Raw genomic sequence first — 25610 nt, 5'->3', positions numbered from 1 at the left:
ACCATATTTCATTACTATTCCACCCCAGCCCCCAGTCAAGCCAGGGGGTGTCATATGGTACTTCCTAGGCACGCAGCTTCAAAGTTCCCTTAGCCCAAGGCTCAGGGTCCCTCTTCTGGAGTCTGCTGTATCTCTGTGTGATCCTTTAGAAGGCAATGACACAGGAGACCCATTCACCTGCTATTATTCCTCTTTGCTAGAATTTTCCTCATAAACACTGTACTAGAAGGCCTGCTGTGCTTGCCATCTGGTCATTGCCTTTGTTTGAAAATTCCATTTTGCTTTAATTTTTCTCTCCTGATGCTAACTGATGTTACTGTAGAACTTGGAACCTGTGGAGACTGACAGTGGCTCAAGACTATTTTAAAGATCTCTTTTTCCCCTGCATGATTCATTCAATCACTCAGATCGATTCTCCTTCTTCTGAATCATGCTACGAACCTTCTTGGTACAGAGAACATGACTGGTACCTGACAGAGAGCTTTAAGAGATTATCTCAGATAATCGTGGGGGTTAGTTAGAAATGGGCTTTGTCCTTTACTATTCCATCCCTCTGATTCATTCAAACTGGGAAGATCTGACCACAGGCACACTAAAAATAATTTTCCTCTCTTTTTATGGGTTACTCTATGTTGTTTGAAGTCCCTAAAATAAAAAACAGTATATATCAGAGATGAACTCTGACAAATGACATGTAGTTGCACTTTTGGAGGTTAAAAAGCACAGTTCATACAAACCTTGTAGTCTTATGTGTTTTATTAAATCACGTGATCAACAACAGGGACCAACTTTCCCGAGCCATCTCCCAGCTCCTCGGGCAGCAGGCCACATGCTCCTTCCATGGATGTGAGCATCCCATGGGCCCGCTGCCCTAGCCGCTGGGCCAACATGCTGCAGCCCTTTGGCACAGGCCACGCGAGGGCCAGCTGGGATGTGGCATTTTAAATCAAGCATGCTGCTGAATTGAGAGGCGGGCTCTTTGAAAAGGGCAGTCTTGCAGAGGGGAATCTTTGCATTTATTTCACACTAAAGTAGTTTCCTTTTTTCCAAGTCATGAAAAGCTAGGCAGAGCTATGAGACTGGCATTTCTTTTTTTTTTTTTTTTTGAGTTTTGAGACTGGCATTTCTAATAGATCAGGTTAATGATGGCTATTAAATCAGGTACATTTTAGAAAATCTAACACAAATGTATTGACTTGCTCCTCTTTTAATCACACTCAAATAAAAAGCTCCTTGGTGGTGAGGAGAACCTATGCACCTGCCTTCACCCCCCCCCCCCCGGGTGCCGTATCCCCTCATGGACTTGGCTCACCTTCACGGGCTTGGCATCTTCTTCATCAGAATTTTTGAATTCAATGCACACGGTTATATTTCGAGCCTGGAATTACAGAGAGGGGAAAATGGAAATTGTAATTTCCTGTTAAATAACACCAAAAAACCCAACAATCTTAGTGTCTAAAATAAGTAGCTTCTAATTAAATCTGAAAAATGTAGAATACCCAACATTTTCTTGTGACATTATCCATAGTGCTCAGAAATAGCAGAAGGACTTGGAGATATTATTTAAAAGGGAAGAAAAAACTCACATCAAAAGGAAGCAGATATGCTATTTTCAGAGTATCTTAAGAAACTACAAAAAAAGAATTCTAGAACAAAATAATTTAGGGCTGACTTTAGAAAGGATTATTAATATTTTATAAACTGTGCATCCTTAAACACTTTTAAGGTGAAACTCATCACTGCCCCTTATTAAGCACATTCTGCAAATGGATTTTTATTCCAAACTGTTGACCTGTGATAATTTGTATTTGAACTTTCAAGAATCCATCTTAACATGATCTCAGGAGGGTGCAAGAGAGAGCACAACATTTCAGAAACATACCATACCTTGTTGAAACATTTCTGGCTATCATACTTGAGGTGCCTGGGGTAAATGTAAATTTGATTTTTGTATACTCTATAAGGACGGCAGTACTTTGTTGAGTCGTAAATAAATTCTTCCACCTCGACTGTGGGTTCTGGTTGAGCCGTCACATCAAAAGGCTTGACAGGGATAAAGGACGATGTTACACAGTCTTTAAAAATCAGAAAACAAGAGTTTGTCATTTAATGTGATTGTTTAAGGTGAACAATACTTAACAATTTTAAAATGAATCCACTTGAAATAGAAACTCTGTATTTGCAAAGGAATTTATGTTAAATTATGGAAGCATGAAAAATTTGTAGGAGGTAGGGATGATAGATAATCAAGCCATTTAATATCGAAATTGATGTCTCAAAAAACTGGTAAATCTTTTGGATGGATTTATAACTATTTTATTTTTGCATTAAGCTTCATATGAAAACTAAATTTTAACTGATGATTCTCTGAGCACGCTAACCACGTATTATAAGATAAGGATTAATTCATTGGCCTTTACCTAACATTATAAAAAATAATACAGATATTGACAGAACAAACTTTGTCCAATGGGTCTATTACGGATAGTACCTAATGGATTGATAGTAAGTTTTCCCCTTGGAATGATTTCACAATACAGGCCTGCAGCACCCCCTGCATTATTTGATATAATTTATTCTATTTTTCCTCTCCAGTTTTTATAATCTTGAAAAATCTAGTCTTGTAGGAACAGCCTAAGGAAAATAAAAAAGACAATTTGAAGTTTATAAATCAAAACTTCTGTCACTAAATCGCTTGGGGGCTGATGTTGTGGTCATTGGAAGACAGCAAGGCCTTCTACTTTCCTTTACCCCATCTGGAATTTTCCTGTGTTCAGATAAGCAAAATGGTTAGCTAAAGATGCTTGGGAATCAGATTACAGATTTTTTCCCCCCAAAATCAATTATAATATTTTTATTATATGTTCAAATTTCTCTAATGTCCTATAGTCATTTCAAAGAGAATATTTTATCTTTCTCTTTCGTTATTTTTCTTTTCTGTAGATAATAAAAGACAGATACATATCACAAATCAGGTAGAGGAAATGGCTTAGTTTATTCTCTGCTTTTCTACACCAATCAATAGAAAAGTGATTTCGAACCATGGCTTAGGTTAAAATGCTCATTTTATTTCATGTTAAAATGATTTGTAGAAAAATTATAAGAATGAAAAACTTAATAGTGCTAATGGTAATTCAAATATCCCTGTGGTAATAATCTTCTCTCTCTCTCTGTAGTTCATTTTAGGATGCCTTTATTCATTCTTTGCATCACTGAGAAAGTCACTAAAAGGCAGAATCAGAAGTAACAAAACAAAAGAAACCAATCTCGTCACTTATGAAATAAATTCTGAAATTCTTATTTATGAGTTAATAAAAATCTCCTTCTAAAATTCAAATTTTCACTGACATAAATAGGACTTTTAAAAGAGATACATGCTCCCTGTGTAATAACAGAGTCTAAAAATATTCCAGCGATAATTACAATGTGGCCACTTGGGTGGCTACCCACACATAGTGTTTAGAGCAACCCTGTGGCACACAGTATGGGGGAACCAGCCCAGTATTTTGAGTCAGAGGAACTGGATAGAATATAAATTCTCCCATTATGATTACTGACATTCTGAAACTGACATTCCTCATTTACAAACCTTCAGGGTTTTGAGGATTAAATGACATATTTAATACCTTGCTGGCTGCATGGTGCATACCAGATACATATTAGTTTACACTGAAAATGGTTCCTGTCCTATCATACTGATAGTCTGTCTTAATGGAGAAACAAGAAGCCCCAAATTTCTATAAGATAATGAATTCCATTTATCCCAAAATTTGAGAAAAAACTCACAAAGTATTGTAACTAACCAACTATCCAACCAACCAACGGATCAACCAACCAACCAACCATCCAACCAAAAGACCACTAACTATTCAGAACTCTACAAGCAAACCATGACATCATCATCATACTTGGATGCTCCAACGGAATGTTGTCAACAGCAATATCCAGGCTTCCAGGGATGGTCTGTGTTTTGCTTACTCTGTCAGCCCTGTGAAAGTAGGGAACAGAAACACACATACGCGCGCGCACGCACACACACACACACACACACACACACACACACACACACACACACACTGAATTATTCTAGTTGTCCAGAAAATGAGTCAACCGTAATTCTGAGCCTTGATAAGAGTAAACAGTACAACCCTAAACAACTTTGTGAATGATTTCATTTAGCTGGTTTTATATTGAAAACTAAAATTTATGTAATATTGCCAATAAAAACAGAAATCAGTGAGGGGTCAAGTTACAGATATTCTGAAGAATGTTTTAGGTTTATTTGCACCTTATTTCAGGTAACATTTATATAAATGGCCAAACAAGTACAAGAGTAAGTACAGTAAATAGATCACTTGTTGTTAACAAAAAGTTCTAGTATTTGAACTGGTTTAAGTGATTTGCTTTCCTGAAAACTCTTAAGAAGTCTTGAGAACAAGGCTGGTCGTTGCTACAGTTGCTAAGTGGACAGTCTGCTGGTTCCCTCTTCACCAACCATCAAGGACAAGGAGCCTTTCCCTGACTGGTTCTTCTGCCATTCCCCTGCTTCGTGAATGTGAGCAGACACCCTCTCACTACCTATCCCTGTCGTCACATTCACTCCAGTTCTCTCCCTCTCTACCAAAACCTTCTGACCTACTGTCCTTTTGCAGTAAGGTGAAAGTTCCTTGAAACTGGTAACAATTTCAAGTGTTATCCCTTCTAGGAGACCTAACAGGTAGAATAATTACAGTGGTGGGTCCAACCCAGCTCTTCCCAGTGTGTGAGAGCTGACTGTTAAATTTTCAATCCTGTGGGTGTGAGGGGAGCAAAAGTTTAAGGTAAATTGCTTATCACGAGAGATCTTATCATCACCAGATGTTGAATGCGTGGTGATACATTTAGAAAATGCTGTGGCTTTTATAAAGTTTTTCTTCCTTTAACTTTCATTGTCTTTTCCAAAATGAATTTGAACGACAGAAATAGTATGAATTATTGTATTCACAGCCATGAATTGCTCTGTGGAATCTCAAAACATAGTTCTAAAATTCCTTAACACACCTCCTATTTAGAGGTGTCTATATCTCCTTTCTTTGAATCTAGGCTGTGTGACAGCTTGACAGTATATTACAGCAGAAATGCCACCGGGACAGTTTCAGGGCCCTGGTCTTAAGAAACTGGTAGGGATCATTTTCTGTCCCTTGGGACACCTACTTTTCGAACCCAGCTATCCTTCCATGAGGAAGCCATAGTATTTGATGGAGAGGCTCCTGTGGAGGAGAACCAAGGTCTCTAGTCCACAGCTCCAGCTGAGCTCCCAATCAACAGCCCATGTCAACTTGCCAGTCATTGAATGCGCTGTCTTGAACGTGGATCCTCTGTCTCCAGTTGACCTCTGCCAGCTGATGCCATGTGCAGGAGAGATAGGCTCTCCTTACCTAACCATGTTTAAATTATGGACTCTGGAAAGTAAGTGATGTTGTTCTTTTAAGCCACTGAGTTTTGGGGTGATCTGTTACATGGCAGTAATAGTTAACTGACATGGTTTCACACTCCTTCCATATAATTCTAGCAACTTTACTTTTGTTGTGTCATTCAGGCACATTTGAGTTCATATGTAAAGCATCTACTTTCCAGAAGAGTTTGGACATTCAAGAATCAGGTAATCAAATACTGTTTATGCAGAGTTAATAAATAGATAGCAGCAATGTAGGTGATTCATGTTAATTTCAAGAGTATCCAAAAACCCTACCTTCTGTAATCTGACACTAGTTTTAGCAGGTCCTCTGTTGAAATCTTGCTACTTTCTTGTCTATACAACGGTGAAAATCGTGAGTCTCTGTCCACATTTCCCTGGTTGTCCTTAAATACTGATCTGAAAGAAAATGATATTTGTTCAGGTTGGCAGGTGAAAATTGTTTACCAAGTTGTATTTTTAAGGTGACCAATGATTCAATTTCCCATTTGGAATGGAAGACACTCCAGGAACTAATGAAATAAAAAGGACAAGAAAACTTCTTAGACAAAAGTTTCATTTAAACACTATCTTTGTTATCTTTAATTCTTTATTTTCAATTCAATATCTATAGGGACAGCAGCCCACTTATATTACAACTACATTTATTTATGACTTAGTAACATATCAAACCTTGGAGTATTAGGAGAGGAATAAGAACAGGTTAGACCTTTTTTCATTATTTTCTGGGCAAGCCAGGGCCACCTCAGTTTGGGTGGTGCCATCAGAATTTACAAATAGTGGAAAAGGGATAAGGTTGTGTGTGTGGGGGTCTAGAGGGCCAGACTCTTGAAACACTTTCTTAAATTTTAGGAAAGAGACAAAGATCAAATGAAGAACACTTGAGTCAGAATTTTGTATTAAATTAATTAATGCCATTTATTTTTTCCTTGGTCCATTTAATTGGAACTAGATAGATTTAGTTAGAACACACAAATTGTTTTTGTCCAAATAGTATAGTAATGTCAGACAATACAAGGAAGTATACATAGCAAGCTTAAGGTTAGTGTTTCTTCCCCATAATTGATCATATTCCATGCCTATCAAAAAAATTAGACCTGTGTGTAATTAATTTTTCATTAATGTTAGAGAAATGCTGAAATTTTATTTCTTTGAACTTAAGGAACTTGACTAGACTATTTCATTACTCTTTAAATTAACCAAAGATTTCAATACACAGGCTGAAGTGGCCATTTAGATAGATATCTGATCGAAGAGCTTTAGTGTCAAATAATACAGAAAATGAGCCAGAATGATATTTTTAGACTGCTTCAATCTTTCTGCTCATTTTTCTCTGTTAAATAGTCAGGGAAGGGGAAAAAGTTTCCGTATCAAATAACACTGGGGAAGCAGAATGAAAATACTTAACTCGAAGATAATTTTTATTTAAATATTATACAGGGCTTCTGTGTGCAGGACATGTTAAAACCAACACGATGTATTTACAACGCAGGAGGAGGTTGAACTGAGATTGAGTAGTGTGTGTGCGTGTGTATGTGTGTGTGTGTGTGTGTTTTAATTAACCAGTCACTATAAATGTATCAATAGATGAGAGTTGTATAACTCTGCTTTTAGCCACAGCTCTGTCCTAGAAAGAGCTCACTTACATTGGACACATTGTAAAGAGAATGAAGAGCACAGCACCGTGGAGAAATACTGCTCACAGAGCCTTACACACTGGCCTTGCTCAATAAATATGCTCACTGGCAAGAGAACAGAGAACTGATTCATTTACACAGATGGCTTCAGGATGGCTGGGATGTTGTGCTTCGTTCCAGCTGCCACAGTTGGGCAATGATAGTATATAGGGTGAGGGTCTCAAAACCATGACATTTGGGGTATGACTGAAGAAAACGCACGGTTTAGTCTGAAGGAAAAGCAGCTTAGGTATCCCCAAGAGCCTCGTTCTTAAGCAGCATGAATAGCTGTGACCCGTAGAAAGAATACGCCAAGGGGTGCCTGGGTGGCTCAGTCGTTAAGCATCTGCCTTCGGCTCAGGTCATGATCTCAGAGTCCTGGGACTGAGCCCCGCATTGGGCTCCCTGCTCAGCGGGAAGCCTGCTTCTCCCTCTTCCCCTCCCCCTGTTGTGTTCCCTCTCTCGCTGTGTGTCTTTCTCTCTGTCAAATAAATAAAATCTTAAAAAAAAAGAAAGAATACAGCATATTTTTTTGTGGTTAATGCAAGATAAAACATAAAAGTAATTGTTGCACTGTATGCCTTCTCTAAATATAGATATAAGAATGAAATTGTTCTTTTAGTTTTGTTCAGTTTTAAAGAAAATCCAGGGTTGTGCACTGGTCCATTCAGAATGTCGTGTAAGAAGGATTAAAAAAAAATCAGTCCTGGTGTGGATTTAGGCACATATGACTGTGCGGGCAATATGCATGGAAAGAGTTTCCTTTAACAAGACACATTGGTAAGGGTCGACTTTCTCCCAAATCAAAGAGTGTAAAATACCCATTGTAGCCATCTGAATATGTTCTCTTTACTTCCTCCAAGAATAACCTTTTCTTTTTAAACTGTAAAACGGCAGGAAAGCTGGTGCCAAAAATAAGAAAACACACCAAATTCATTTCAGAAAAAATGTTCACAGTGATGAACATCTGTGCATGCAGCAGTGGGTGGGATGGGTTGGATCTGGGTAAAAATATGGTCATAAGCTAAATTGTCTATTCTACGCTTTTTAGTGGCAGTTGATTTTAAGGGCCGAAATGTTTTAGGGTACACTCAAAGCTATATTATTAGGCAAACTGCAATCTAGAAAATATAGCAGGAAAAAACCTGGCCAGACAACCGGCATATCTAATAAAGGACTGAAATATGTCAGCAGGCTAGTTTATATCAAAACGGCTTGAGGGACCAAGAGCCCTCCTCTGATTCAGTCGCCATTCATTTGAAGCAATTTCCACATTGTGAAGAGGAAATTAAAATCTTCTTTGGCTGGATCTTTTACTTATTTTTTGTGATTAGTGTTTTCAAGAGGTCTGACATGAAATCTTTAGAACTGTGCTGCTAACCATTTTTTTCTCAGATGTCAGAGAGGTTTATGTATATGCAAGCCGTATGTTTATATACACAAATTGGTGGTGTCTCCTGTTTCCCAACCTACAACCAAACCACTCATCAGGCATTAATGTAGCATGAGCTTGTGATTTTGTTGGCTTTCCTGTCCTAGACATAATTACTCTGATAGCCAGTAATATTGTCAGTCTCCCTTGAAACTTCATCTGTCATTCTTTCAGCATATTTTACTAGACAACTTCACAGTACAGTTGTTACTTCTCCTTACAGCTCAGTAAGGACTAATTCTTTCTCTTCTTCTCCCCACATTATTCTTCACTGCCCCAAATTTACCGGAAAGGGGAACTTGCCGAAAATATTATCTCCAAAGGTAACTTAATAATAATCATATAAGAATAGTGACTTCTAACCATGGCTGTATTTTATTGGGTACATATCTGTACTCATTAATCCCTGCAACAATAAATTAGGTACTATCAGTCCTCTTTTGTACATTTGAAAAAAAAACAACTGAGGGAATAAGGGCAGACTATGAGTACTTGTTTAAGTTCACTTGGCTACTAAGTAGAATTGAGATTTCAAAACCAGCTCTGGCTCTCAAATGCCTGCCTCTAAAACCTCACAAAAGTTCTGGATCCTGTAAGAGAAAATATGTTCACCATTGTAATTATGCTATATTTCACTCTTGCCAAGGGATACCTTGCCTCTACATGCCCCAACGGGTTTTCTTGGGGGAACTGAGAATACCTATCAATATGAGAAAACTTGACCAGCAAAGTAGAACTAGTTATCTTTTCTCTGGAAGCTTATGAGAAATAAAAACAATGAAATTCAACATAAGGGGTTCAGTATATTCAAATACTATCTGTTCCATGCATTAGATGCGGGCATTAGCTGTCCCTGCAGGGAGAGAGACACAAGAGAGACAGAGTGTTATGGTTGATCTAGTTTATGCCAAGTACTTTTGTATCTGAGATTGCACCCATTGCCCACGAGGTGGGTGCAGTTAGCTTCGTTCTGTGGATGGGACCCTGAGACCCAGAGAGAAAACTTGCCTTAAGTTACCATTCATAACTAGTGGCCTGATTTGGACCATGTCTGTCCAACTCCTGGGTCTGGTCTCTTTCTCCCTTATAACAGGGCTGCCTTAGGGCAAACTCATTCCTGGAACGTCTGCTCACGTTTCCCCCTTTCCCTTCCCATCCACCTGTCCCCAACTTCAAGGAACAACCTCAAAATGATAACAAATATTGGTGGATTCACTCTGGTTATGCTCATCCTTGGGTATTGGGAGAACTAAAAATGGCAAAAGTAACAAATTCTGTCTTCTCTCTGGATTTTAAAGTTACTGCCACTGGGACAATGTTACCAATACTCAAACGAATACTTATGAGGCTGTCTTACTTTGTAGCACTAACTTTTTAAAGTTCTTTTGCTTTATATGTTGCTGATCTTTCTTCCTTATGTCTGTGCCAGGCTTTTCCTCTTTTTAAATCTTATTTTATTTAGACTCAGTTAATTAATATATAGTGTATCATTAGTTTCAGAAGTAGAGTTCAGTAATTCTTCAGTTGCATATAACACCCAGTGTTCATTACATCATGTGCCCTCCTTACTGTTCATCACCCAGTTATCCCAACCCCCCACCTCCCTCCCTTCCAGCAATCCTCAGTCTGTTTCCTATAGTCAAGAGTCTCTTATGGTTTGTTTCCCTCTCTGATTTCATCTTATTTTATTTTTCCCTCCCTTCCCCTATGATCCTCTGTTGGTACTATGCTAAGCGAAATAAGTCAATCAGAGAAAGACAATTATCATACGATTTCACTCATATGTGGAATCCTCTTTTAAGAAATTCCCACAGACAAAAGGAGGCAAAGAGATTGAGAAGGACAATAGGAATTGATCTTTAACCAGATCCAAAAAGCAATTCTTGCTCTTTATGCAGGGGTTATATGTCCAGGAGGATGATTCTACCCTCAGTGTCCATATAACTCAGCATTCCTAACAGAGAGTGAACTGGTACTGATATTTTAGCTATGCTAATCAGTAGCGAAATCAAAGAGAGTTTAGATGATCAAATTGATGGTTTCATCTGGACATCCATATATAGGCCTGTGCCCTGCACATAGAAGAAAATATGCAGCTGCATAAGAAATCACAGGGCTTCCATCTGAATTTTATGCACGCCAAACTCTCAGGACTGATATAAGGTTAAGCATTTATTGAACCAAATATGCATAATAAACAAGTTATGACTTCGATTCTACCAAGAAACCATAGCGTATCTGGTCATGCACACACATGCACTCAAGTCATAGCTTCAATCTATGATAAGCTGTCTTGCTAAATAGTCTTGTAAGACACATGTTTCTGGGGAGCACTGAGTGTTTAAGAAGATGACTACAGTAATATTCTTCTAGCTGTTGATATATTAAAAATACTGGGGGTTGCCTGCATGGCTCAGTTGGTTAAGACTCTGCCTCTTGATTTCGGCTCAGGTCATGATCTCAGGGTCATAAGGTTGAGCCCCATGTCCGGCTCTGCCCTCAGCGAGGAGTCTACTTCTCTCTCTCTCTCTCTCTCTCCCTTGGCCCCTCCCCCCTGCTTGTATACCAGGTAACAAAGAGATGTTCAAACTGAAGCTTCCAATGCAAATTATAAATTCACTACTCTTCTGTTGACTGTAGTTGTCAACTTACCTTACCGCCCAAGCAAAGGGCATGCGGTATTTTCCCAACTTGCTGAAGAACTGCCTGTTGGATTTTAGTATCTTTTGTGCATACTGAGGGGAAAAACACATAAAAATAATGTTTAGAACACCTCTTTATAAATTGTCCAAGTAAAATGCTAATACAAACTTTTCCAGATTATCTTACATTGAAACTCCAAAATTCTGCCTCACTGGCCTGCAGATTCTGTCTGGTAAAAAGCCAAATGCTATTCTCTGTGTTGGATCTACTGTATTGTGTTCTGGAATTTTCACTCTGCAAATTTCAAATATAGAAAATACCTTTGTCTTCTAATGCTAACTACCCCCCCTCTTTTTTTTCAGACTTGAAAGACCTTAAAACATTGAATGGAAAATGTTTTCAAATTTGCACTCACAGTCTGTCTTATATTTTTATTCATGATGGCAGGGGTTGGCAAACTTGTTCTGCAGAGGGTCACACAGTAAATATACTGGGCTTTGTGGACCACATGGTCTATGTCGCAGCTTCTCAACTCTGCCTCTCTGCCTCTCTAGCAGGAAAGTGGCCATAGACAATCCATAAATGAATGAGTGTGACTGTGTAAATAAAACTTTATTCACAGAAACAAGTGCCAGGTGGATCTGGCTCACATGTTGTAGTTTGCCCAACCCTGAATCTCATAAATATGCTTAACACTGCACTCCATGGTTACACAAGCTCAAATTCAATGGTTACGCATTCTTTCCCCAATGTATTTCTTTTGTGTGAAAAAAACAGACTTTTAATATTTACTTTCTACTAAACAGTAACATTTGATTATTAAAGAAAATATGGTTATAGAAAAAAAGGAAGAGGGGCGCCTGGGTGGTTCAGTCAGTTAAACCTCCGGCTCCTGATTTCGGCTGGATCAGGTCATGATCTCTGGATAGTGAGATCGAGGCCCTACATCAGGCTCCACGCTCAGCGGGGGTCTGCTGAAGATTCCCTCTCTCCCCCTCCCACTCCTCCCACCTCATGTGCCCTCTCTCTCTCTAAAGAAGTAAAATAAAATAGGTTTAAAAAAAAAGAAAAAATTTCCCGTAGTCCCACCATTCAAAGAAATTTCAGTATTTCCTCTTTCTTCACTTAGGTGTTAGAATAATTTTATATAAAATTATCTATCTTACTTTTTCACTTAGTTCATCATCAGTACACTATGTATTCACTTGTTTTTAAGTCAGATTAATCCTAACTTTTCATTATTGCTAACACTTTGATCCTTGGAGTTAAAGCTTTGCCTATATTTCAACTGATTTCTACTAATAGATTATCAGAAGTCAGTCAGAAACATAAACTAAGAATATATACTTTCAAATTTTCCTGATGGATATTCATTTCACTAAAAAGTGATTATTTCAAGACCTCCATTGTACTAAGCTTGATAATTCATCAAGGCAGGGTGATTTTATATCTTGAAAGCAATTGAAATTATTTATGGAAAAGATTATGCACTACCTTGTTGGAGTCCGGATTCTTAATATAAGGTTCAGCACCACTTGCAATGTTCCCCATCAGTACTTTTTCGATTTTGGCCACCAAAACAACTTCAGAATGCGGATTGCTTACAGAAAATATAGCCTATGTACAAAGAAAACAGCTAATAAGTATCTAAGGAAGCATATTGAAGGCATTTACAAAATTCCATTTTTTTTAAGGGACTGCTTTAAGGGAATTTTTATTTCAGAAACTGATGTCATCTTTTGGTGAGAACAACGAAACGAGCATTTTTGGTGTCATCACAAGTAAACAAAAGTGCAACCTGCTTTGGAAATTTTAGCCATTCCTCTGGAAATCCTTTGACGTGAGGTTCCTCTGATTGTCTGGGAGTGACAGTGTCAATGTTTCCATTTTCCAATGCCACGGAAGCCCCTGACAGCATTTGCCTGACAGCAGTGTGATTTAGATCCACGTGGAAATCGGCAGAAATCTTCCTGCTGTCTCTGAGGTCATAAAGTGCCACACTCACAAAAAAGGGCTCAATCTGCAAGAAAAAGAAAGAACCATTTGTTCTGATATAAAATCATTACACCTGCAGTTTACCCTTTAGTATGTATTTTTTAGAAAACAATAGATAAACAACTACTATTTATATATAATATTTTTAATATCAATAATATATATCAAGTGGTAAGTGATCAGCAGTTTTGGAGAAATATTCGGAAATTACCCCTATGTCTTGATACTCACCAAACCCAACCTACCCTCTGGAACTCCCACTGGAATCAACCACCACTATGATGGCTACTAAGGGTGGTTTTCTAGTTCCATCATTCTTTCTACATTTATTCATTGATATTCTACTGTAATGCTGTAATGATGAGCTTTCCCTTCTTATTTATTTATTTATACAAGTATAGATTCATGGATTACTACTATTTTATTCAACATATTTCAGTCTCTTACTATCATTATTTATAGTGATGCTCACATTGTTCCAGTTTGGCTAGAGGTAGCTCTTTTGTCTTTTTGGTAGATCCCCATAATTTTGGGGGACACCTCTTTACTTAACAAGATGTTCTAGGCTCATCTTATACTTTCAATGCTCCAGTCATTTCTCCCTATAGCCCTGCTTCCTTTCTGTGAGGGTGACATTTAGAAACGAAGAGCTCGGTGCTCATTATGCTCATTGTTACTGGGACACACCTACACACGTACACACACATACACGTGCACACACATGCACACGCATGTGTCCATACATGTAACATTCACATCTACAGTGATTTCTTTATCTCTATCTGTACATGAATATGTATGTATGTATTTATTTATTTTTTAAAAAAGATTTTATTTATTTATTTGACAGAGAGAGACACAGCAAGAGAGGGAACACAAGCAGGGGGAGTGGAAGAGGGAGAAGCAGGTTTTCCGCTGAGCAGGGAGTCTGATGCTGACTCGATCCCAGGACTCTGGGATCATGACCTGAGCCAAAGGCAGATGCTTAACGACTGAGCCACCCAGGCATCCCTGGGTTGACTTTTAAAGAAGCAAAACTTAGATAAAGATGCGGTTAGAAGGGGCATCTATGGTCGGTTGAGTGACATGTACAAAGCCATAAAGTCATGAAAGAACATAAAGAACACTGAAGGATGCATTTGTGGGAGATGCATTTGAGGGACATTAAGGAGGTACAACCAAAGGACGCAGAGGTCCACTGGGTGTCCTGGGTGCTTGGAGAAAATTGTGCCCAGAGGCACAGATGCATAAAAGAAAAGTCCTAGGTTTGGGTATGTAACAAATTAAGGGGATGTCAATGACACTCACTGATATAACACGATAAAGATACAGAGGTGAGTTCTGGGTGGTACATGCAGAGTCATCTATAGGACATTCCAATCACAGTTGGAGATACGAGTTTTGAGCTCAGTGAAGGAAGGTGGGCTGGGGAGGTTTATATGTGGGCTCCTGTCTAAACCATGAGATAAAGAGAAGAGAATCAGAATGGCATCCTGGGAAATATCAGCATGCAAAGGATTGAGATGGAGAAAGAAAAGCAGTTTATAAAGGAGACTGGAGAGTGGAGAGAGATTTAAAGAAAGCACATGGCAATTTTCATGCAGCCAGAATATCATAGAAACCGAAGAAAGAGTCAAGAAAGAAGGAATTTTCAACTAGAAAACCATCAAATGCAACAGAAATTAAATAAAACAAGGACTGAGATAAATAAATATATGCACATGTAATTGCATACATATTATACATATGTACATATATACACATATAATTATAACCACAAAAATAGACGTAATTACATATAATTACCTATAGGCTTCTAAAAATGGAATATGCTTACAAAAAACATTTTTACTTTGTTTATGCTACTTAATTTTGAATAGATGCCTACCAGCATGTGTTCTGTGGACAAGCAGGTTATATACAAAAATCACATTATGTTCATCATTGTACAGACTCACTCATGCTGGGGATTGTACTGAATGTTTAATAGGTATCTCATGTGTTTTGAAACATAGTAATATGGCTAGTTTATAACAAGGTTATTAGTGTAATTCCTTAATAATAACAGTACTTGTCAGCTCCCTTACTGTTAGAAACAAAACTACACATATAAAATGAAATTCAATAAATTATTAAAAAAATAAGACAATTAAAAAGTGAAAGTTTTATATTTTACCAACTTAATTTAGTTTAGAAAAACTTTTGGTTTGTAGTAGTGGTTGTCTGCCAAGAGTTGAAAATGCAAAAATTACATGAAAATAACTGAGGTAGGAGCTCAAAACACATTGAAGGTCAAAGGAAAAAAATCCTATTATTTTTCGTGAATTGGGGCATTTTGATTTTCATTCTGCTTGGTGAATGGAAATAAATTACCATACTTTGATAATCCATCAGAAATTAAAGCTCATATGGTGATTCATTTATTTCTTCCAATCCACCTTTTCAACTTAAATGTCAAATCTTACTTTTTGAATCACTGGTTTTTCAATAAGGATTTGTTTAATCAGGCACTTGAAAGCCTAACAAATTAAGTCATAGGCTTCTTATGTTTAGAATTCTGTATTTTCTTAAAAGAATCAAGAACATAAGATTTTAAAGCAGCTCTGCTGTGAAGCCGGTTTATTTGTTCAGATTTTTGGAATCAATTGCTATTTTCAAAGAAATATTTTATACTAGAAAACCATCAACTTGAATTTGGTTTTCAATGGACTGACTAAAAGATTATATGCTGTCAAATATTGTTTCCTCATCACGGAAAAGTTCTTTGAAGAAGTCATTTTAGAAGCTCATTCATTAAATACAGGAGCGGGTTCTTCAGCAACCTGGAGAAATATTTCGATTAACTTAAAAATATGCCCACAGAATTAAAAATGATGAGTTTAAAAACAGCTACATTAACAAAAGAGTGTCACTGAATAATATACAGAAGTTTTTAAAGACAATGCCATTACATAAAAAATTATTGTGGAGTTTAGGTGAAGTTATTTTATTAGTTTTTTGTATTATTGTTTATAAGCACAATGAAATTATTTTTACCAAGTAATTTTCTATTTTTTAAAACATTTGTATCAACTTTAAAATAAATTAAAAACAACATGGGCATTTAAAGCACCTCAAATCAACTTGTCCCTCTGGATTTACAGACATAAAAGGGCATACTGATGCTGGGTTCTGAACTTGGGCATGTTCTCGTGCTTGGCGAGACTGGCCCAAAATACAAATATTAAACTTCTGAATATGAGTTTTAGTACAAAAAAAGGAATCCATGTGGAAGGAGTCATTTGCCCGGCACTGGAAAGAAAAGCCCATTATCTTCGAGTTTCAGTTACTAAACTGGACTTTTTAATCACACTTAAGGTTGTGCCTAGTCAAAAAAAATTATTTTTATTTAATAAGATGGTTAAAGGCAGGTAGGATTTGGGTTATATTTTCCTGATATTTCCAAGTAGTTTCAAGAAGCAAGTTTCTAGTTTTTCTGTTTTGTTTTTTCAACTTTAATCCTGAATGAAAGTATGTTCTGATCGCTCCTCCTAACCCTTTCGCTCCAGTGGAAATTTCTCCTGCTGTAGTCCCCCGGCATCCTCCATGTGGCCATAGCTGCTGGGCTCTTTTCTGGCTTGCTGTCTCTCTCAGCATCTCAGCCTATTCCACACAGGTGATGCTTTCTCTCATGGCATTAGGACCCACTCTTTTCTTGTTTATCTCTATTTCAAGGGCCACTCCTTCTTAGACCTCTTTGGTTACTCCTCTAGTGATCTGTTAAATATTTGTTTTCTGGAGCTTTTTCTATGCATACAGAAATTCCCAAATATGTCCCTCCAGGTCACCATCTGGCCCAAACTTCTAAGTTTATGTCTCATTCATGGCCACCCCCTCGAATTCTAGACTTGTATTTGAATCTGCCCAATGGACATCTCTGTTTGGATATCTACTAGGCCTATCCAGCTTAACATACCCATAACGGAATTCTTGGCCAATAGCCCCCAAATCTGCTCTTCATCTAGTCTTGTCCTCTTAGTAAATGGCACCATCATGCATAGAAGTGTTCAAAGCAAAAGCTGGAGACTCATCTTTGAAATATTCCTTCCCCTTATCCTGTATAGCCAATGGATCAGAGAAACCTGTCCATTCAATTTACCCAAGATCAGTCAAATCCATCCATTTCTCTCCTTCTTCCTTGGCAGTCCTAGTCTAAACCATGCAATGAACTCTGGTGGTAGCCTCTTACCTACTCTCCCTGGTCAACTCTTGTTTCCTCCAATCCATTTTTTTTTTCCTGATGGGATCTTTAAAAAACAGAAACCGAACCACACCATTTGAAAGTGTTTTAAATCACTCTAGCCTCCACTCAGGATAAATCCAGACTCTTCACTGCAGCCTGCACCTAACACGATCATACTTTGTAGTTCCTCCCATCTCGTTTTTGTCTGCCCTTCCCCTCAGTACCTGCTTCCTCTTCCTCGAACTTGCCAAGCCTTAGTTGTTTTTGAGGTAGTCCCACTTTCTCTCTCTTCTCTTTCTTCTCTCACCCTTTTGGTCTCTGTAAACTGTCACCTCCTGAGAGAGGCCTCCTATGAGCACCCCACCCAGAAGAACCTGTCTCCCAGTTGCTCTGTATCACATCTGTCATACTGATTCATTTTAAAGAACTGTGAACCTAGGGGCGCCTGGGTGGCTCAGTTGGTTAAGCGACTGCCTTCGGCTCAGGTCATGATCCTGGAGTCCCGGGATCGAGTCCCGCATCGGGCTCCCTGCTCAGCGGGGGGTCTGCTTCTCCCTCCGACCCTCTTCCCTCTCGTGCTCTCTATCTCTCACTCTCTCTCTCTCAAATAAATAAATAAAATCTTTAAAAATAAATAAATAAATGCTAAAATCCCAAAGAGTCAAAGCTTTCACACTATTGAGAGAAAGCAAACACATGGAAAAAATTAAAAAAGAATTGACCGATTTAGTTATGATACCTCCAAGGAGATCACTATTCCACAATTAAGCTCATATATTTGAATGATATTTAAGGACACCCAAAAGAGAAAAAGACACATGTTGGAGTAAAACAACATGAAAATTATTTAAAGAAGATGGCACAGATTTTATTAAGAGAGAGGGAGAGGGCGCCTGGGTGGCTCAGTTGGTTGGGCAACCGCCTTTGGCTCAGGTCATGATCCTGGAGTCCGGGGATCGAGTCCCGCATCGGGCTCCCTGCTCAGCAGGGAGTCTGCTTCTCCCTCTGACCCTCCCCCCTCTCATGTGCTTTTTCTGTCTCATTCTCTTTCTCTCTCTCAAATAAATAAATAAAATCTTTAAAAAAAGAAAGAACTGTGAACCTAGCATGATTATTGTGTTAATTTACGTGTCTTTTTTTTTTTTAATGTACTGTTTGTTCTTTCCAAAGAGAATCAATCTTTAAGAGGGCAGGGGGCTTGTTATCATGTTCCCCGCTGTTCCCCCAATACCTAGAACAAGTCTGGCTCCCAGGAGGCGCACTGATTAAGAACTGGCTGAGAAATGAATAAACGTGACCTCCAATGCAATCACATTTACTCACACACCTAGTGCACCATTACAGTTATAAAATAGGAGAAAGTTTAATTCTGGGGGAAGATTCTTACGGGTGACACCTTTTGATTTTAGCTTACTTGTCAGCAAGATTCTCATAAGCAACACTGAAAATACCAATACGTTGGCTACATGGTATTCAAAATTTCAAAGCCATTTCCCACATATTGAAATAACAGTTAATATGTAATCACTGCTTCCTGCGCACCAAGCATTATCTAAGTTCTTTCCATATGTTACTTCATTTAATCCTCCCAACAAGCATTTGAAATGGTTATTGCTATTATTATCCTGTTTACAGAAGAGGAGGGTGAGGGCAAGCCACTTGCCCAGCATGGCAGAACTCATCGGGGAGGAAGGTCAAGTATTCTGACCCAAGAGAGGCACAGGTCCCTTGGTTCTCTCTCCTCACTAAATCTGAGGTCCATAGCATGTACCATCATCCTGCTATCACGGGGGAAAGGAGCCTTAGAGGATCGGTGTGGTGCCTACAGACCCAAGGGCAGCAGGTATGAAAATCTGCTGGCAAGATTTTAAATCACAAGAAGGATGGACCTTGCCATCCTTCTTGCCAGCCACTCATTGTCACAACGAACAAGTCTCCCATGTCATAGAGACGTGCACGGGATTGTGTGTGCTCAGTCTGTAGAGAAAACTTATTACTGTTCTGTCTTCTAAAGCTTACTAAAAGCAAATGTGGCTTATATCATGGATCTAGAAATAAGTTTTCTTCCTTAAGGTGAAAGATGACAATTAAGAGATGATTTATGAAAAGTTAGAGTGGAATGCATTACAAAATAATGAAAGGGAATGTGGCAATAAACAACACTGATTTTTCCTGATGGTCAGATTATGTGTGATTTTTATTTTCTTCTTCTTTTGAAAGACTTATTTATTTGAGAAAGAGAGAGGAAGAGAGAGAAGAGAGTGTGCATGCCCGAGTGGGGGCAGGGGCAGAGGGAGAAAGAGAGATTCCCCAAGAAGACCCCGTGCTGAGTGTGGAGCCTGATGCGGGGCTCAATCTCATGACCCTGAGATCATGACCGGAGTTGAAACCAAGGTTCGGACATTTAACTGCCTGAGCCACCCAGGTGCACCCTATTTTCTTCTTTATAGTTCAACTTTTGATAATTTTTATGCTCATAAAATGCCCCCTTCCCACAGATCCAGCTATGACTGGTATAGAACTGTCCCCTGGACTCTTACAAACTCTCAAGACAGCTCACTTAGTAGGAAAAGGAATCTTGTGTTGATTTAATGAGCACTGTGGTGGTTCCCAAATATCAGTGAAGCACCTTTTTTTCCCTCCCATTTCCATGTACCACCTCTACTATTACTTAATACTTATCTAATATTACTTTACTGGATTCACTATGTAGCCTGGTCTTAAGCAGTATTAGCTATGAAATCACAGAGTCGACTTGCTTACTTAAACTATTCTCTAATATACATTCAAATAAACATATAAATACTAAAATAAGAAGCTTGATTTAAAAGCCATCTCAATACCACCAAAAAGATATAAACAGTATCTTAGGAAACTGTGAATCACTGTGTGATTTAATGGAAAGGACCCCAAAATACAGTCCCTTTGATGATGCTTCTTCAAGGTAAGAGGAAAGTTTTATGGCAATATATTCACAATTCCACTTCAGAACTTGTGCACTTTTGTAACGTGGAAAATGCTGTCATTCGCACTCCCTCGGAGACCAGAGGGTGTGAACTCAGCGCCTGGAATTATCAGCAACAGAAAAGATTTTGGCCAGAGGGGGGTGTGAAGTTGGCTGACGCGCATAGGATGTAACAGAGGAAAACTTACATTCGTTATTGGATCATTCTCATTCTCCATAACACATCCCTGAAGATTTAAGTTGAGAGCTTTACAAATGATCATGATTCTCTTGGCAGCTTTTTCTTCAAACGGTTTGATCACAGAGTCGGGTTCTAAAAGGTCCTTTTTCTGAAGTTTCAAGGTCTAAAAAAAATGTTGAAAGTCTTTCTCAACAAATACCCATTATAAAAAAAAAGGAATTCTAAATCATAAGCCACAATTGTGTGGATCAAGTTCACGTCTGCTTAGAAAGAATTCCGACTTACATCTATATCTGGATCCAGCGAGAACAGATTGAGCCTCTCCATATTTCGAGTTGTTTTGACAGTCTCTTCAGTTTCTGTGAGGTACTACAGAGAAAACTGTGTTAGCTCTTAGTAGCTAAGTATCCAGGTACTTACAGCCCAACCCCATCCACGTGGCCCAGAAGTTGCTCCTTAGTATTATCGCTGTTTTAATATCCTCCATTAACACAAAGCAAATCTTATCAAAACATGCTTTTATTTTTAAGTCTTGTTTATCTTAGCCTAAATCTTAAAATACAGTATTTCCATCTTTTCTATGAAAGCAATAACTAATAAGTAATTCAAATTTATTTGCATAGCAAAATGTCAGCGTTATTACTTTTGCGAAGTCTGGGTGTAGGCTGTTCTCTGAAGACTCTGTGTCCTCTGGTGTGCATTCACAAGTTATAGAATTATCCAGCGAATCTTGGAAAGATACACGAAGAGAGGTTACAAAGTAATGCTTATGAATCACACATTTCTCTAGGCTATGACATATCAAAACTGGATTCGGGGTGGATATTGATGAGCAGATGCCTTCATTGGACCCTGGTTGTAGGACTCCATATTGCTGCAAGATCTGGGCCTGGAAATCAGACCTCCTGATTGCCATTTTGGGATTCTTTCCATGACACCGTCCTGAGCCCATAAAAACTCTTGACCCTTCTAAAACTACCTTTATACTTGGGGTTGTCATGACTTACTTCATCAATGCGTACTAAAGTTTTCTTATATGTGTATGTATTTTTGATAATTCTCTCAGACCATCAATTTCAAACCTGCATTCTAGCTTCAGTTAGTTAAACTCTTTAAAAATTCTATAAATATTAATGTTCTCGTTGATCATTATTAAGTAAATCATGAGTGTAAAACACCTACCGTGGTATATAGCAGTTGCGTTAAAGTCAACGCAGTTTTCTTCCTCATGACCACATGCCTCTTTCACTTGATAGCATATGATTATTCAGACTACTAGAATTTAGAGACTCTGGTTTTGGATGTCCCATGGTGCTGGGCAAAAGGTCTTAAAATAGTTTTCCTTTGGGAGGAATGACCAACTCTGAAGGTGTATTTGTCTTTCACATGTCACATGTCTATGACATGGTTATAGACCTGTTTTTCTACCTTTCTCATCACCTGTCCTTTCCTCCCTCTTGCTCTCTTCTCTTTGCCTAGAATGAATTAGAATCCTAAGAGGTAATAAAGATGGGAAAAACAAATATTTTTTTATCTTATAAAGATCTTGAATATTGTGCAAAATTTATGGAACTTTCACTTATAAGCTGATCTCAGTATGGCCAAAAGGCGTACATGACAGATATCTTCCTTTCTTTTCTTTCTTTCTTTTTTTTTTTTTGCAAGGTATCTTTCAACTAAAAGGAAGTAATGCATGTTTGTCTTTATATAATATTATCTTAATTAATTAAATTAAATGAAAGGCTATGAAAAGCAACTACCCCATCTAAGGTAACCTCCCATCACACCTGGGTACAATTTTAATACTGCTGACAAATGACTTTCATCCTCAAATCATTGCCAGTAAACTCAAAATCATACCTATGTGTGGTGACCTTCACTATTCAGTGAAAGTCAAGATTTAAGCAAATAGCTCAGGGATGGATGAGCCAGACCCGACAACTACCACAGTTACTAACAGTTTAAATCAATCCACTGCACAGATCACACTTTGCAAAGGAAGGGAAGTTGGTGCATGTGCTCTCACCTAGCCCCAGATCTGCAAGCTCCGTGCTCCTCCTCCCCTGAGAGGGCCCCTCGGGACTGATTTGCAGGATACGGTTGAGGGTGTGGATCCATTCATCCATATCTGACTCTGTTTCAGCCGCCAGCACAAAATAAGTTAGGTCATTCATTTTCAATTCAAAGGCATATTTTCTTAGTCTGTTATTCTGTGGTATAAAAAAGAAAGAAAGAAAGAAAAAGAAAGAAAGAAGAAAGAAAGAAAAAGAAAGAAAGAAAGAAAGAAAGAGAAAGAAAGAAAGAAAGAAAGAAAGAAAGAGAAAAAGAAAGAAAGGAAGGAAGGAAGGAAGGAAGGAAGAAAGAAAGAAAGAAAGAAAGAAAGAAAGAAAGAAAGAAAGAAACAAAGAAAGAAAGAAAGAAAGAAAAAACATCAGACAATAAGTCTTAGAGAGCAAGAGACATTTTTTATGGGGTCGCCCTTCCAAAGTGTTTCCATACGGGAGAGTAACATAAAGATCAAGAGAAAAATTTGGATGGGTATGAATTGTTTTATTTGGTTTCTTTCAAGGCTTTTTGTATGAATAGATATTTTATTTAGGTTTTTGTTGATTGGATGAGCATGGTGGCTCAAAAATTTCTTCTTCAGGTACCTGTGGGAATATACTCTAAACTTCTTTAGATAGTTGATTTGAGTGGCTACCTTCACTTTCTCATCCTGTGTTCTGTCCACTATTCATTCCAGTTGGGCTTCTGGCCCCATCACACCCCAGGGCAGCACTTGTCATGGTCACCAACAAACTCTATGCTGCTGTATTATCCAAGGACATTTCCTTCTTTGTATCTTCCTTGACTTTTCAGTAGAATTAACATGGTGGCCACTTCCTCCTCTTGAAATCTGTCTGTGTCTGATTTCCATTACCACACTCAATTCTGGATTTCTTTCTTCTTCACCGGCCACCACTTTTCAATCATCTCTACTGGCTCTTCCTTATCTTGGTGACATCTAATGCTAACCTAATGCTATCTGAGGCTCTGGCTCAGATTCCTTTCTCTCTCATCTGCTCCAATGGCTTTAAAGGACATGGCATCACATGGCAGGGCACCCCATTCCTTTCTGTGGCTTTGGCTTTTCCACCAACCTCCAGATTTTTCTTTAACCTCACATCTCTACTTTGCCTTTTGTGATGAACCCATGAGGCTTTGCTCTCGTTCGTGAATGTGCTCCCATCACAAGCTGTGTTCCTGCCACAAGCCTGAAGCAGCCCCTCCCCCAAAGCATGTGCTTGCACACAATCAGCACCATGTTTGCCCTTCATCTACTTGGGGGACTCATAGTCACTCTTCAGATCTCAATTGAAGTTATACTTGCTCAGTTCCTCAGTTAAGACAAGGTTCTTGTCTTCCAGGGCACTTACCGCAATTTGGAATTATATACTTATTCATTTTCATTTCTTTGCTTTGACCAACATGTATCTCTCCCTCATGGCTGCCTCTAGGAAGACCAGGCCAGTTCTTCTCACCATTATGCCCTGCACTGTCTCACAGAAGGGCTCAGGACCAGTGGGTTCAAAACAGTCACCTTTTATAAGGGAATAGGTTCAGTTCCTATTCTTAGGGAACTGATATTTGTAGGGAACAGTGAATGAACAAAAGATTGAAGGAATAAAAAAAACTACTAGAAAACAGATTCTGTGCTGTGCAGAGTGAAAAAGGGCTCAGAGGCTGAGTAGCTACATCAGACTGGTCTTCCATGGAAGGGGCATCCAAGTTGAAATCTGTCAAATGAACAAACTGTTCCAATATGGGAGAAACCCACTGAGAGTGGAGGGAATACAAGGGAAAATTATTAGGGCACTTTTATATTCCATCTCTAATTCACTCTCAGGTAATTCTGATACAAGTAATCGACTCTTACCCATACTGCTAGGAAGCCATTGGGCACCCACAATTATAACTGAGTGAAGCCTATGTACTTACGATAACCAAGTAAAATACAAATAGGAGAACTGTAAGATGAGAATATCGCTATAGTGTGAGATTGTGGCTAAATATCAAAGTATAAAATTATTTTTGACAATGGGACTGCTATTCTTGGTGGCAAGAAAAAATAATTTTTAATATCCTCCCGTTAATATCTTCTTTGTGATGTTCTCAGAGACTATCCTAAAATAGCTTGTTCTTTTCTGCTTCCACAGTATCATGATTACTACCACAAATATGACACTTACTAAACACTTGTCATCTAGAAGCCAGGTACCATGCTGAGCATTCACAGCCATTATTCCACTTAATCCTATAACAACTCTGTGAAGCAAATTGTATTATTCCATTTAACATATAATGACATGAGGCTTGAGGAGATAAATTAAAATGTGTTTGGGATTCCACAGGTAGCAAGTGGCAGAGAAAGGAAATGACCTCTATGTACTCTAACACCCACTGAGGTGACCCAGGTTCTCCTTCCTTGCCCCCTCCCTGGCACAATCCCAGATCAAAGGGATGGTCATGGTCTGGGATGTCATGGATTCTCTCAGTGCTGAGAAGAGACAGGAGGAACACATACCCCTCAAGAAAAAATAAAATTCAGGCACTCTAAGAGAAAGAATTAGCTAAAAAACTAGCAGTGATTCTCACTTAATTGCTGTTTTCTAGATTCTTCCAAGGACAAACTCTTGGCTCCGATCCATGCTTTTGTATTATCATCAAGTATTATTATTTCTTTGCCTTGTAATGACTCACTCTCGCTCGCTGGCTGGCTCTTTTAATAGCCTATGAGCTAGAGAAGTGCAGAGGCTGGGTGGTTATCCTCAGTGCTCAGTGCAGTGACAGCATTCATTCATAAAACGGTGTCTATCTTGTTCACGTGTTGTGCTGGGCAAAAGAGACAGAGTCTCTGCCCTGCCAGAAAGGGGAACAGGCACTAACCAGTGAATCATACAAATGTGAAATTGGAAGATATGTGAATGTGTTGAAGATGAGGTATACAATAAAGGTATGAAAATTCTTCTTGAGAACGGGAATCCTATCGCAACATGAGAAT

General features: G+C 38.5%; 1 protein-coding gene across 9 annotated transcripts in view; it reads right to left on the bottom strand.

Moving 5' to 3' along the window:
• The window catches only part of DOCK10 (dedicator of cytokinesis 10), a 262982-nt gene that overhangs the window by 80302 nt on the left and 157070 nt on the right, over positions 1-25610 (bottom strand). For 8 of the 9 annotated variants that reach the window (XM_073877933.1, XM_025890663.2, XM_073877920.1 and 5 more), the window contains exons 8-18: positions 22596-22779; positions 21213-21298; positions 20855-20938; positions 20577-20732; positions 13005-13226; positions 12701-12823; positions 11216-11298; positions 5732-5854; positions 3909-3988; positions 1888-2075; positions 1313-1378 (exon numbers count right to left, since the gene is read on the bottom strand). In XM_073877933.1, the coding sequence (XP_073734034.1) occupies positions 1313-1378; positions 1888-2075; positions 3909-3988; positions 5732-5854; positions 11216-11298; positions 12701-12823; positions 13005-13226; positions 20577-20732; positions 20855-20938; positions 21213-21298; positions 22596-22779 (1395 nt within the window). The remainder of the gene's footprint in view (positions 1-1312; positions 1379-1887; positions 2076-3908; positions 3989-5731; positions 5855-11215; positions 11299-12700; positions 12824-13004; positions 13227-20576; positions 20733-20854; positions 20939-21212; positions 21299-22595; positions 22780-25610) is intronic. The other variant, XM_073877950.1, reaches the window with a different exon arrangement.

The sequence above is a fragment of the Callorhinus ursinus genome, unplaced genomic scaffold (genome assembly GCF_003265705.2).
Source record: "Callorhinus ursinus isolate GAN/ISIS: 27379988/994484 unplaced genomic scaffold, GSC_fseal_2.0 scaffold2, whole genome shotgun sequence".
NCBI lineage: Eukaryota > Metazoa > Chordata > Mammalia > Carnivora > Otariidae > Callorhinus > Callorhinus ursinus.
Note: the sequence above shows the minus strand (reverse complement) of the source record. Positions and strands in the feature narration are given on the sequence as shown.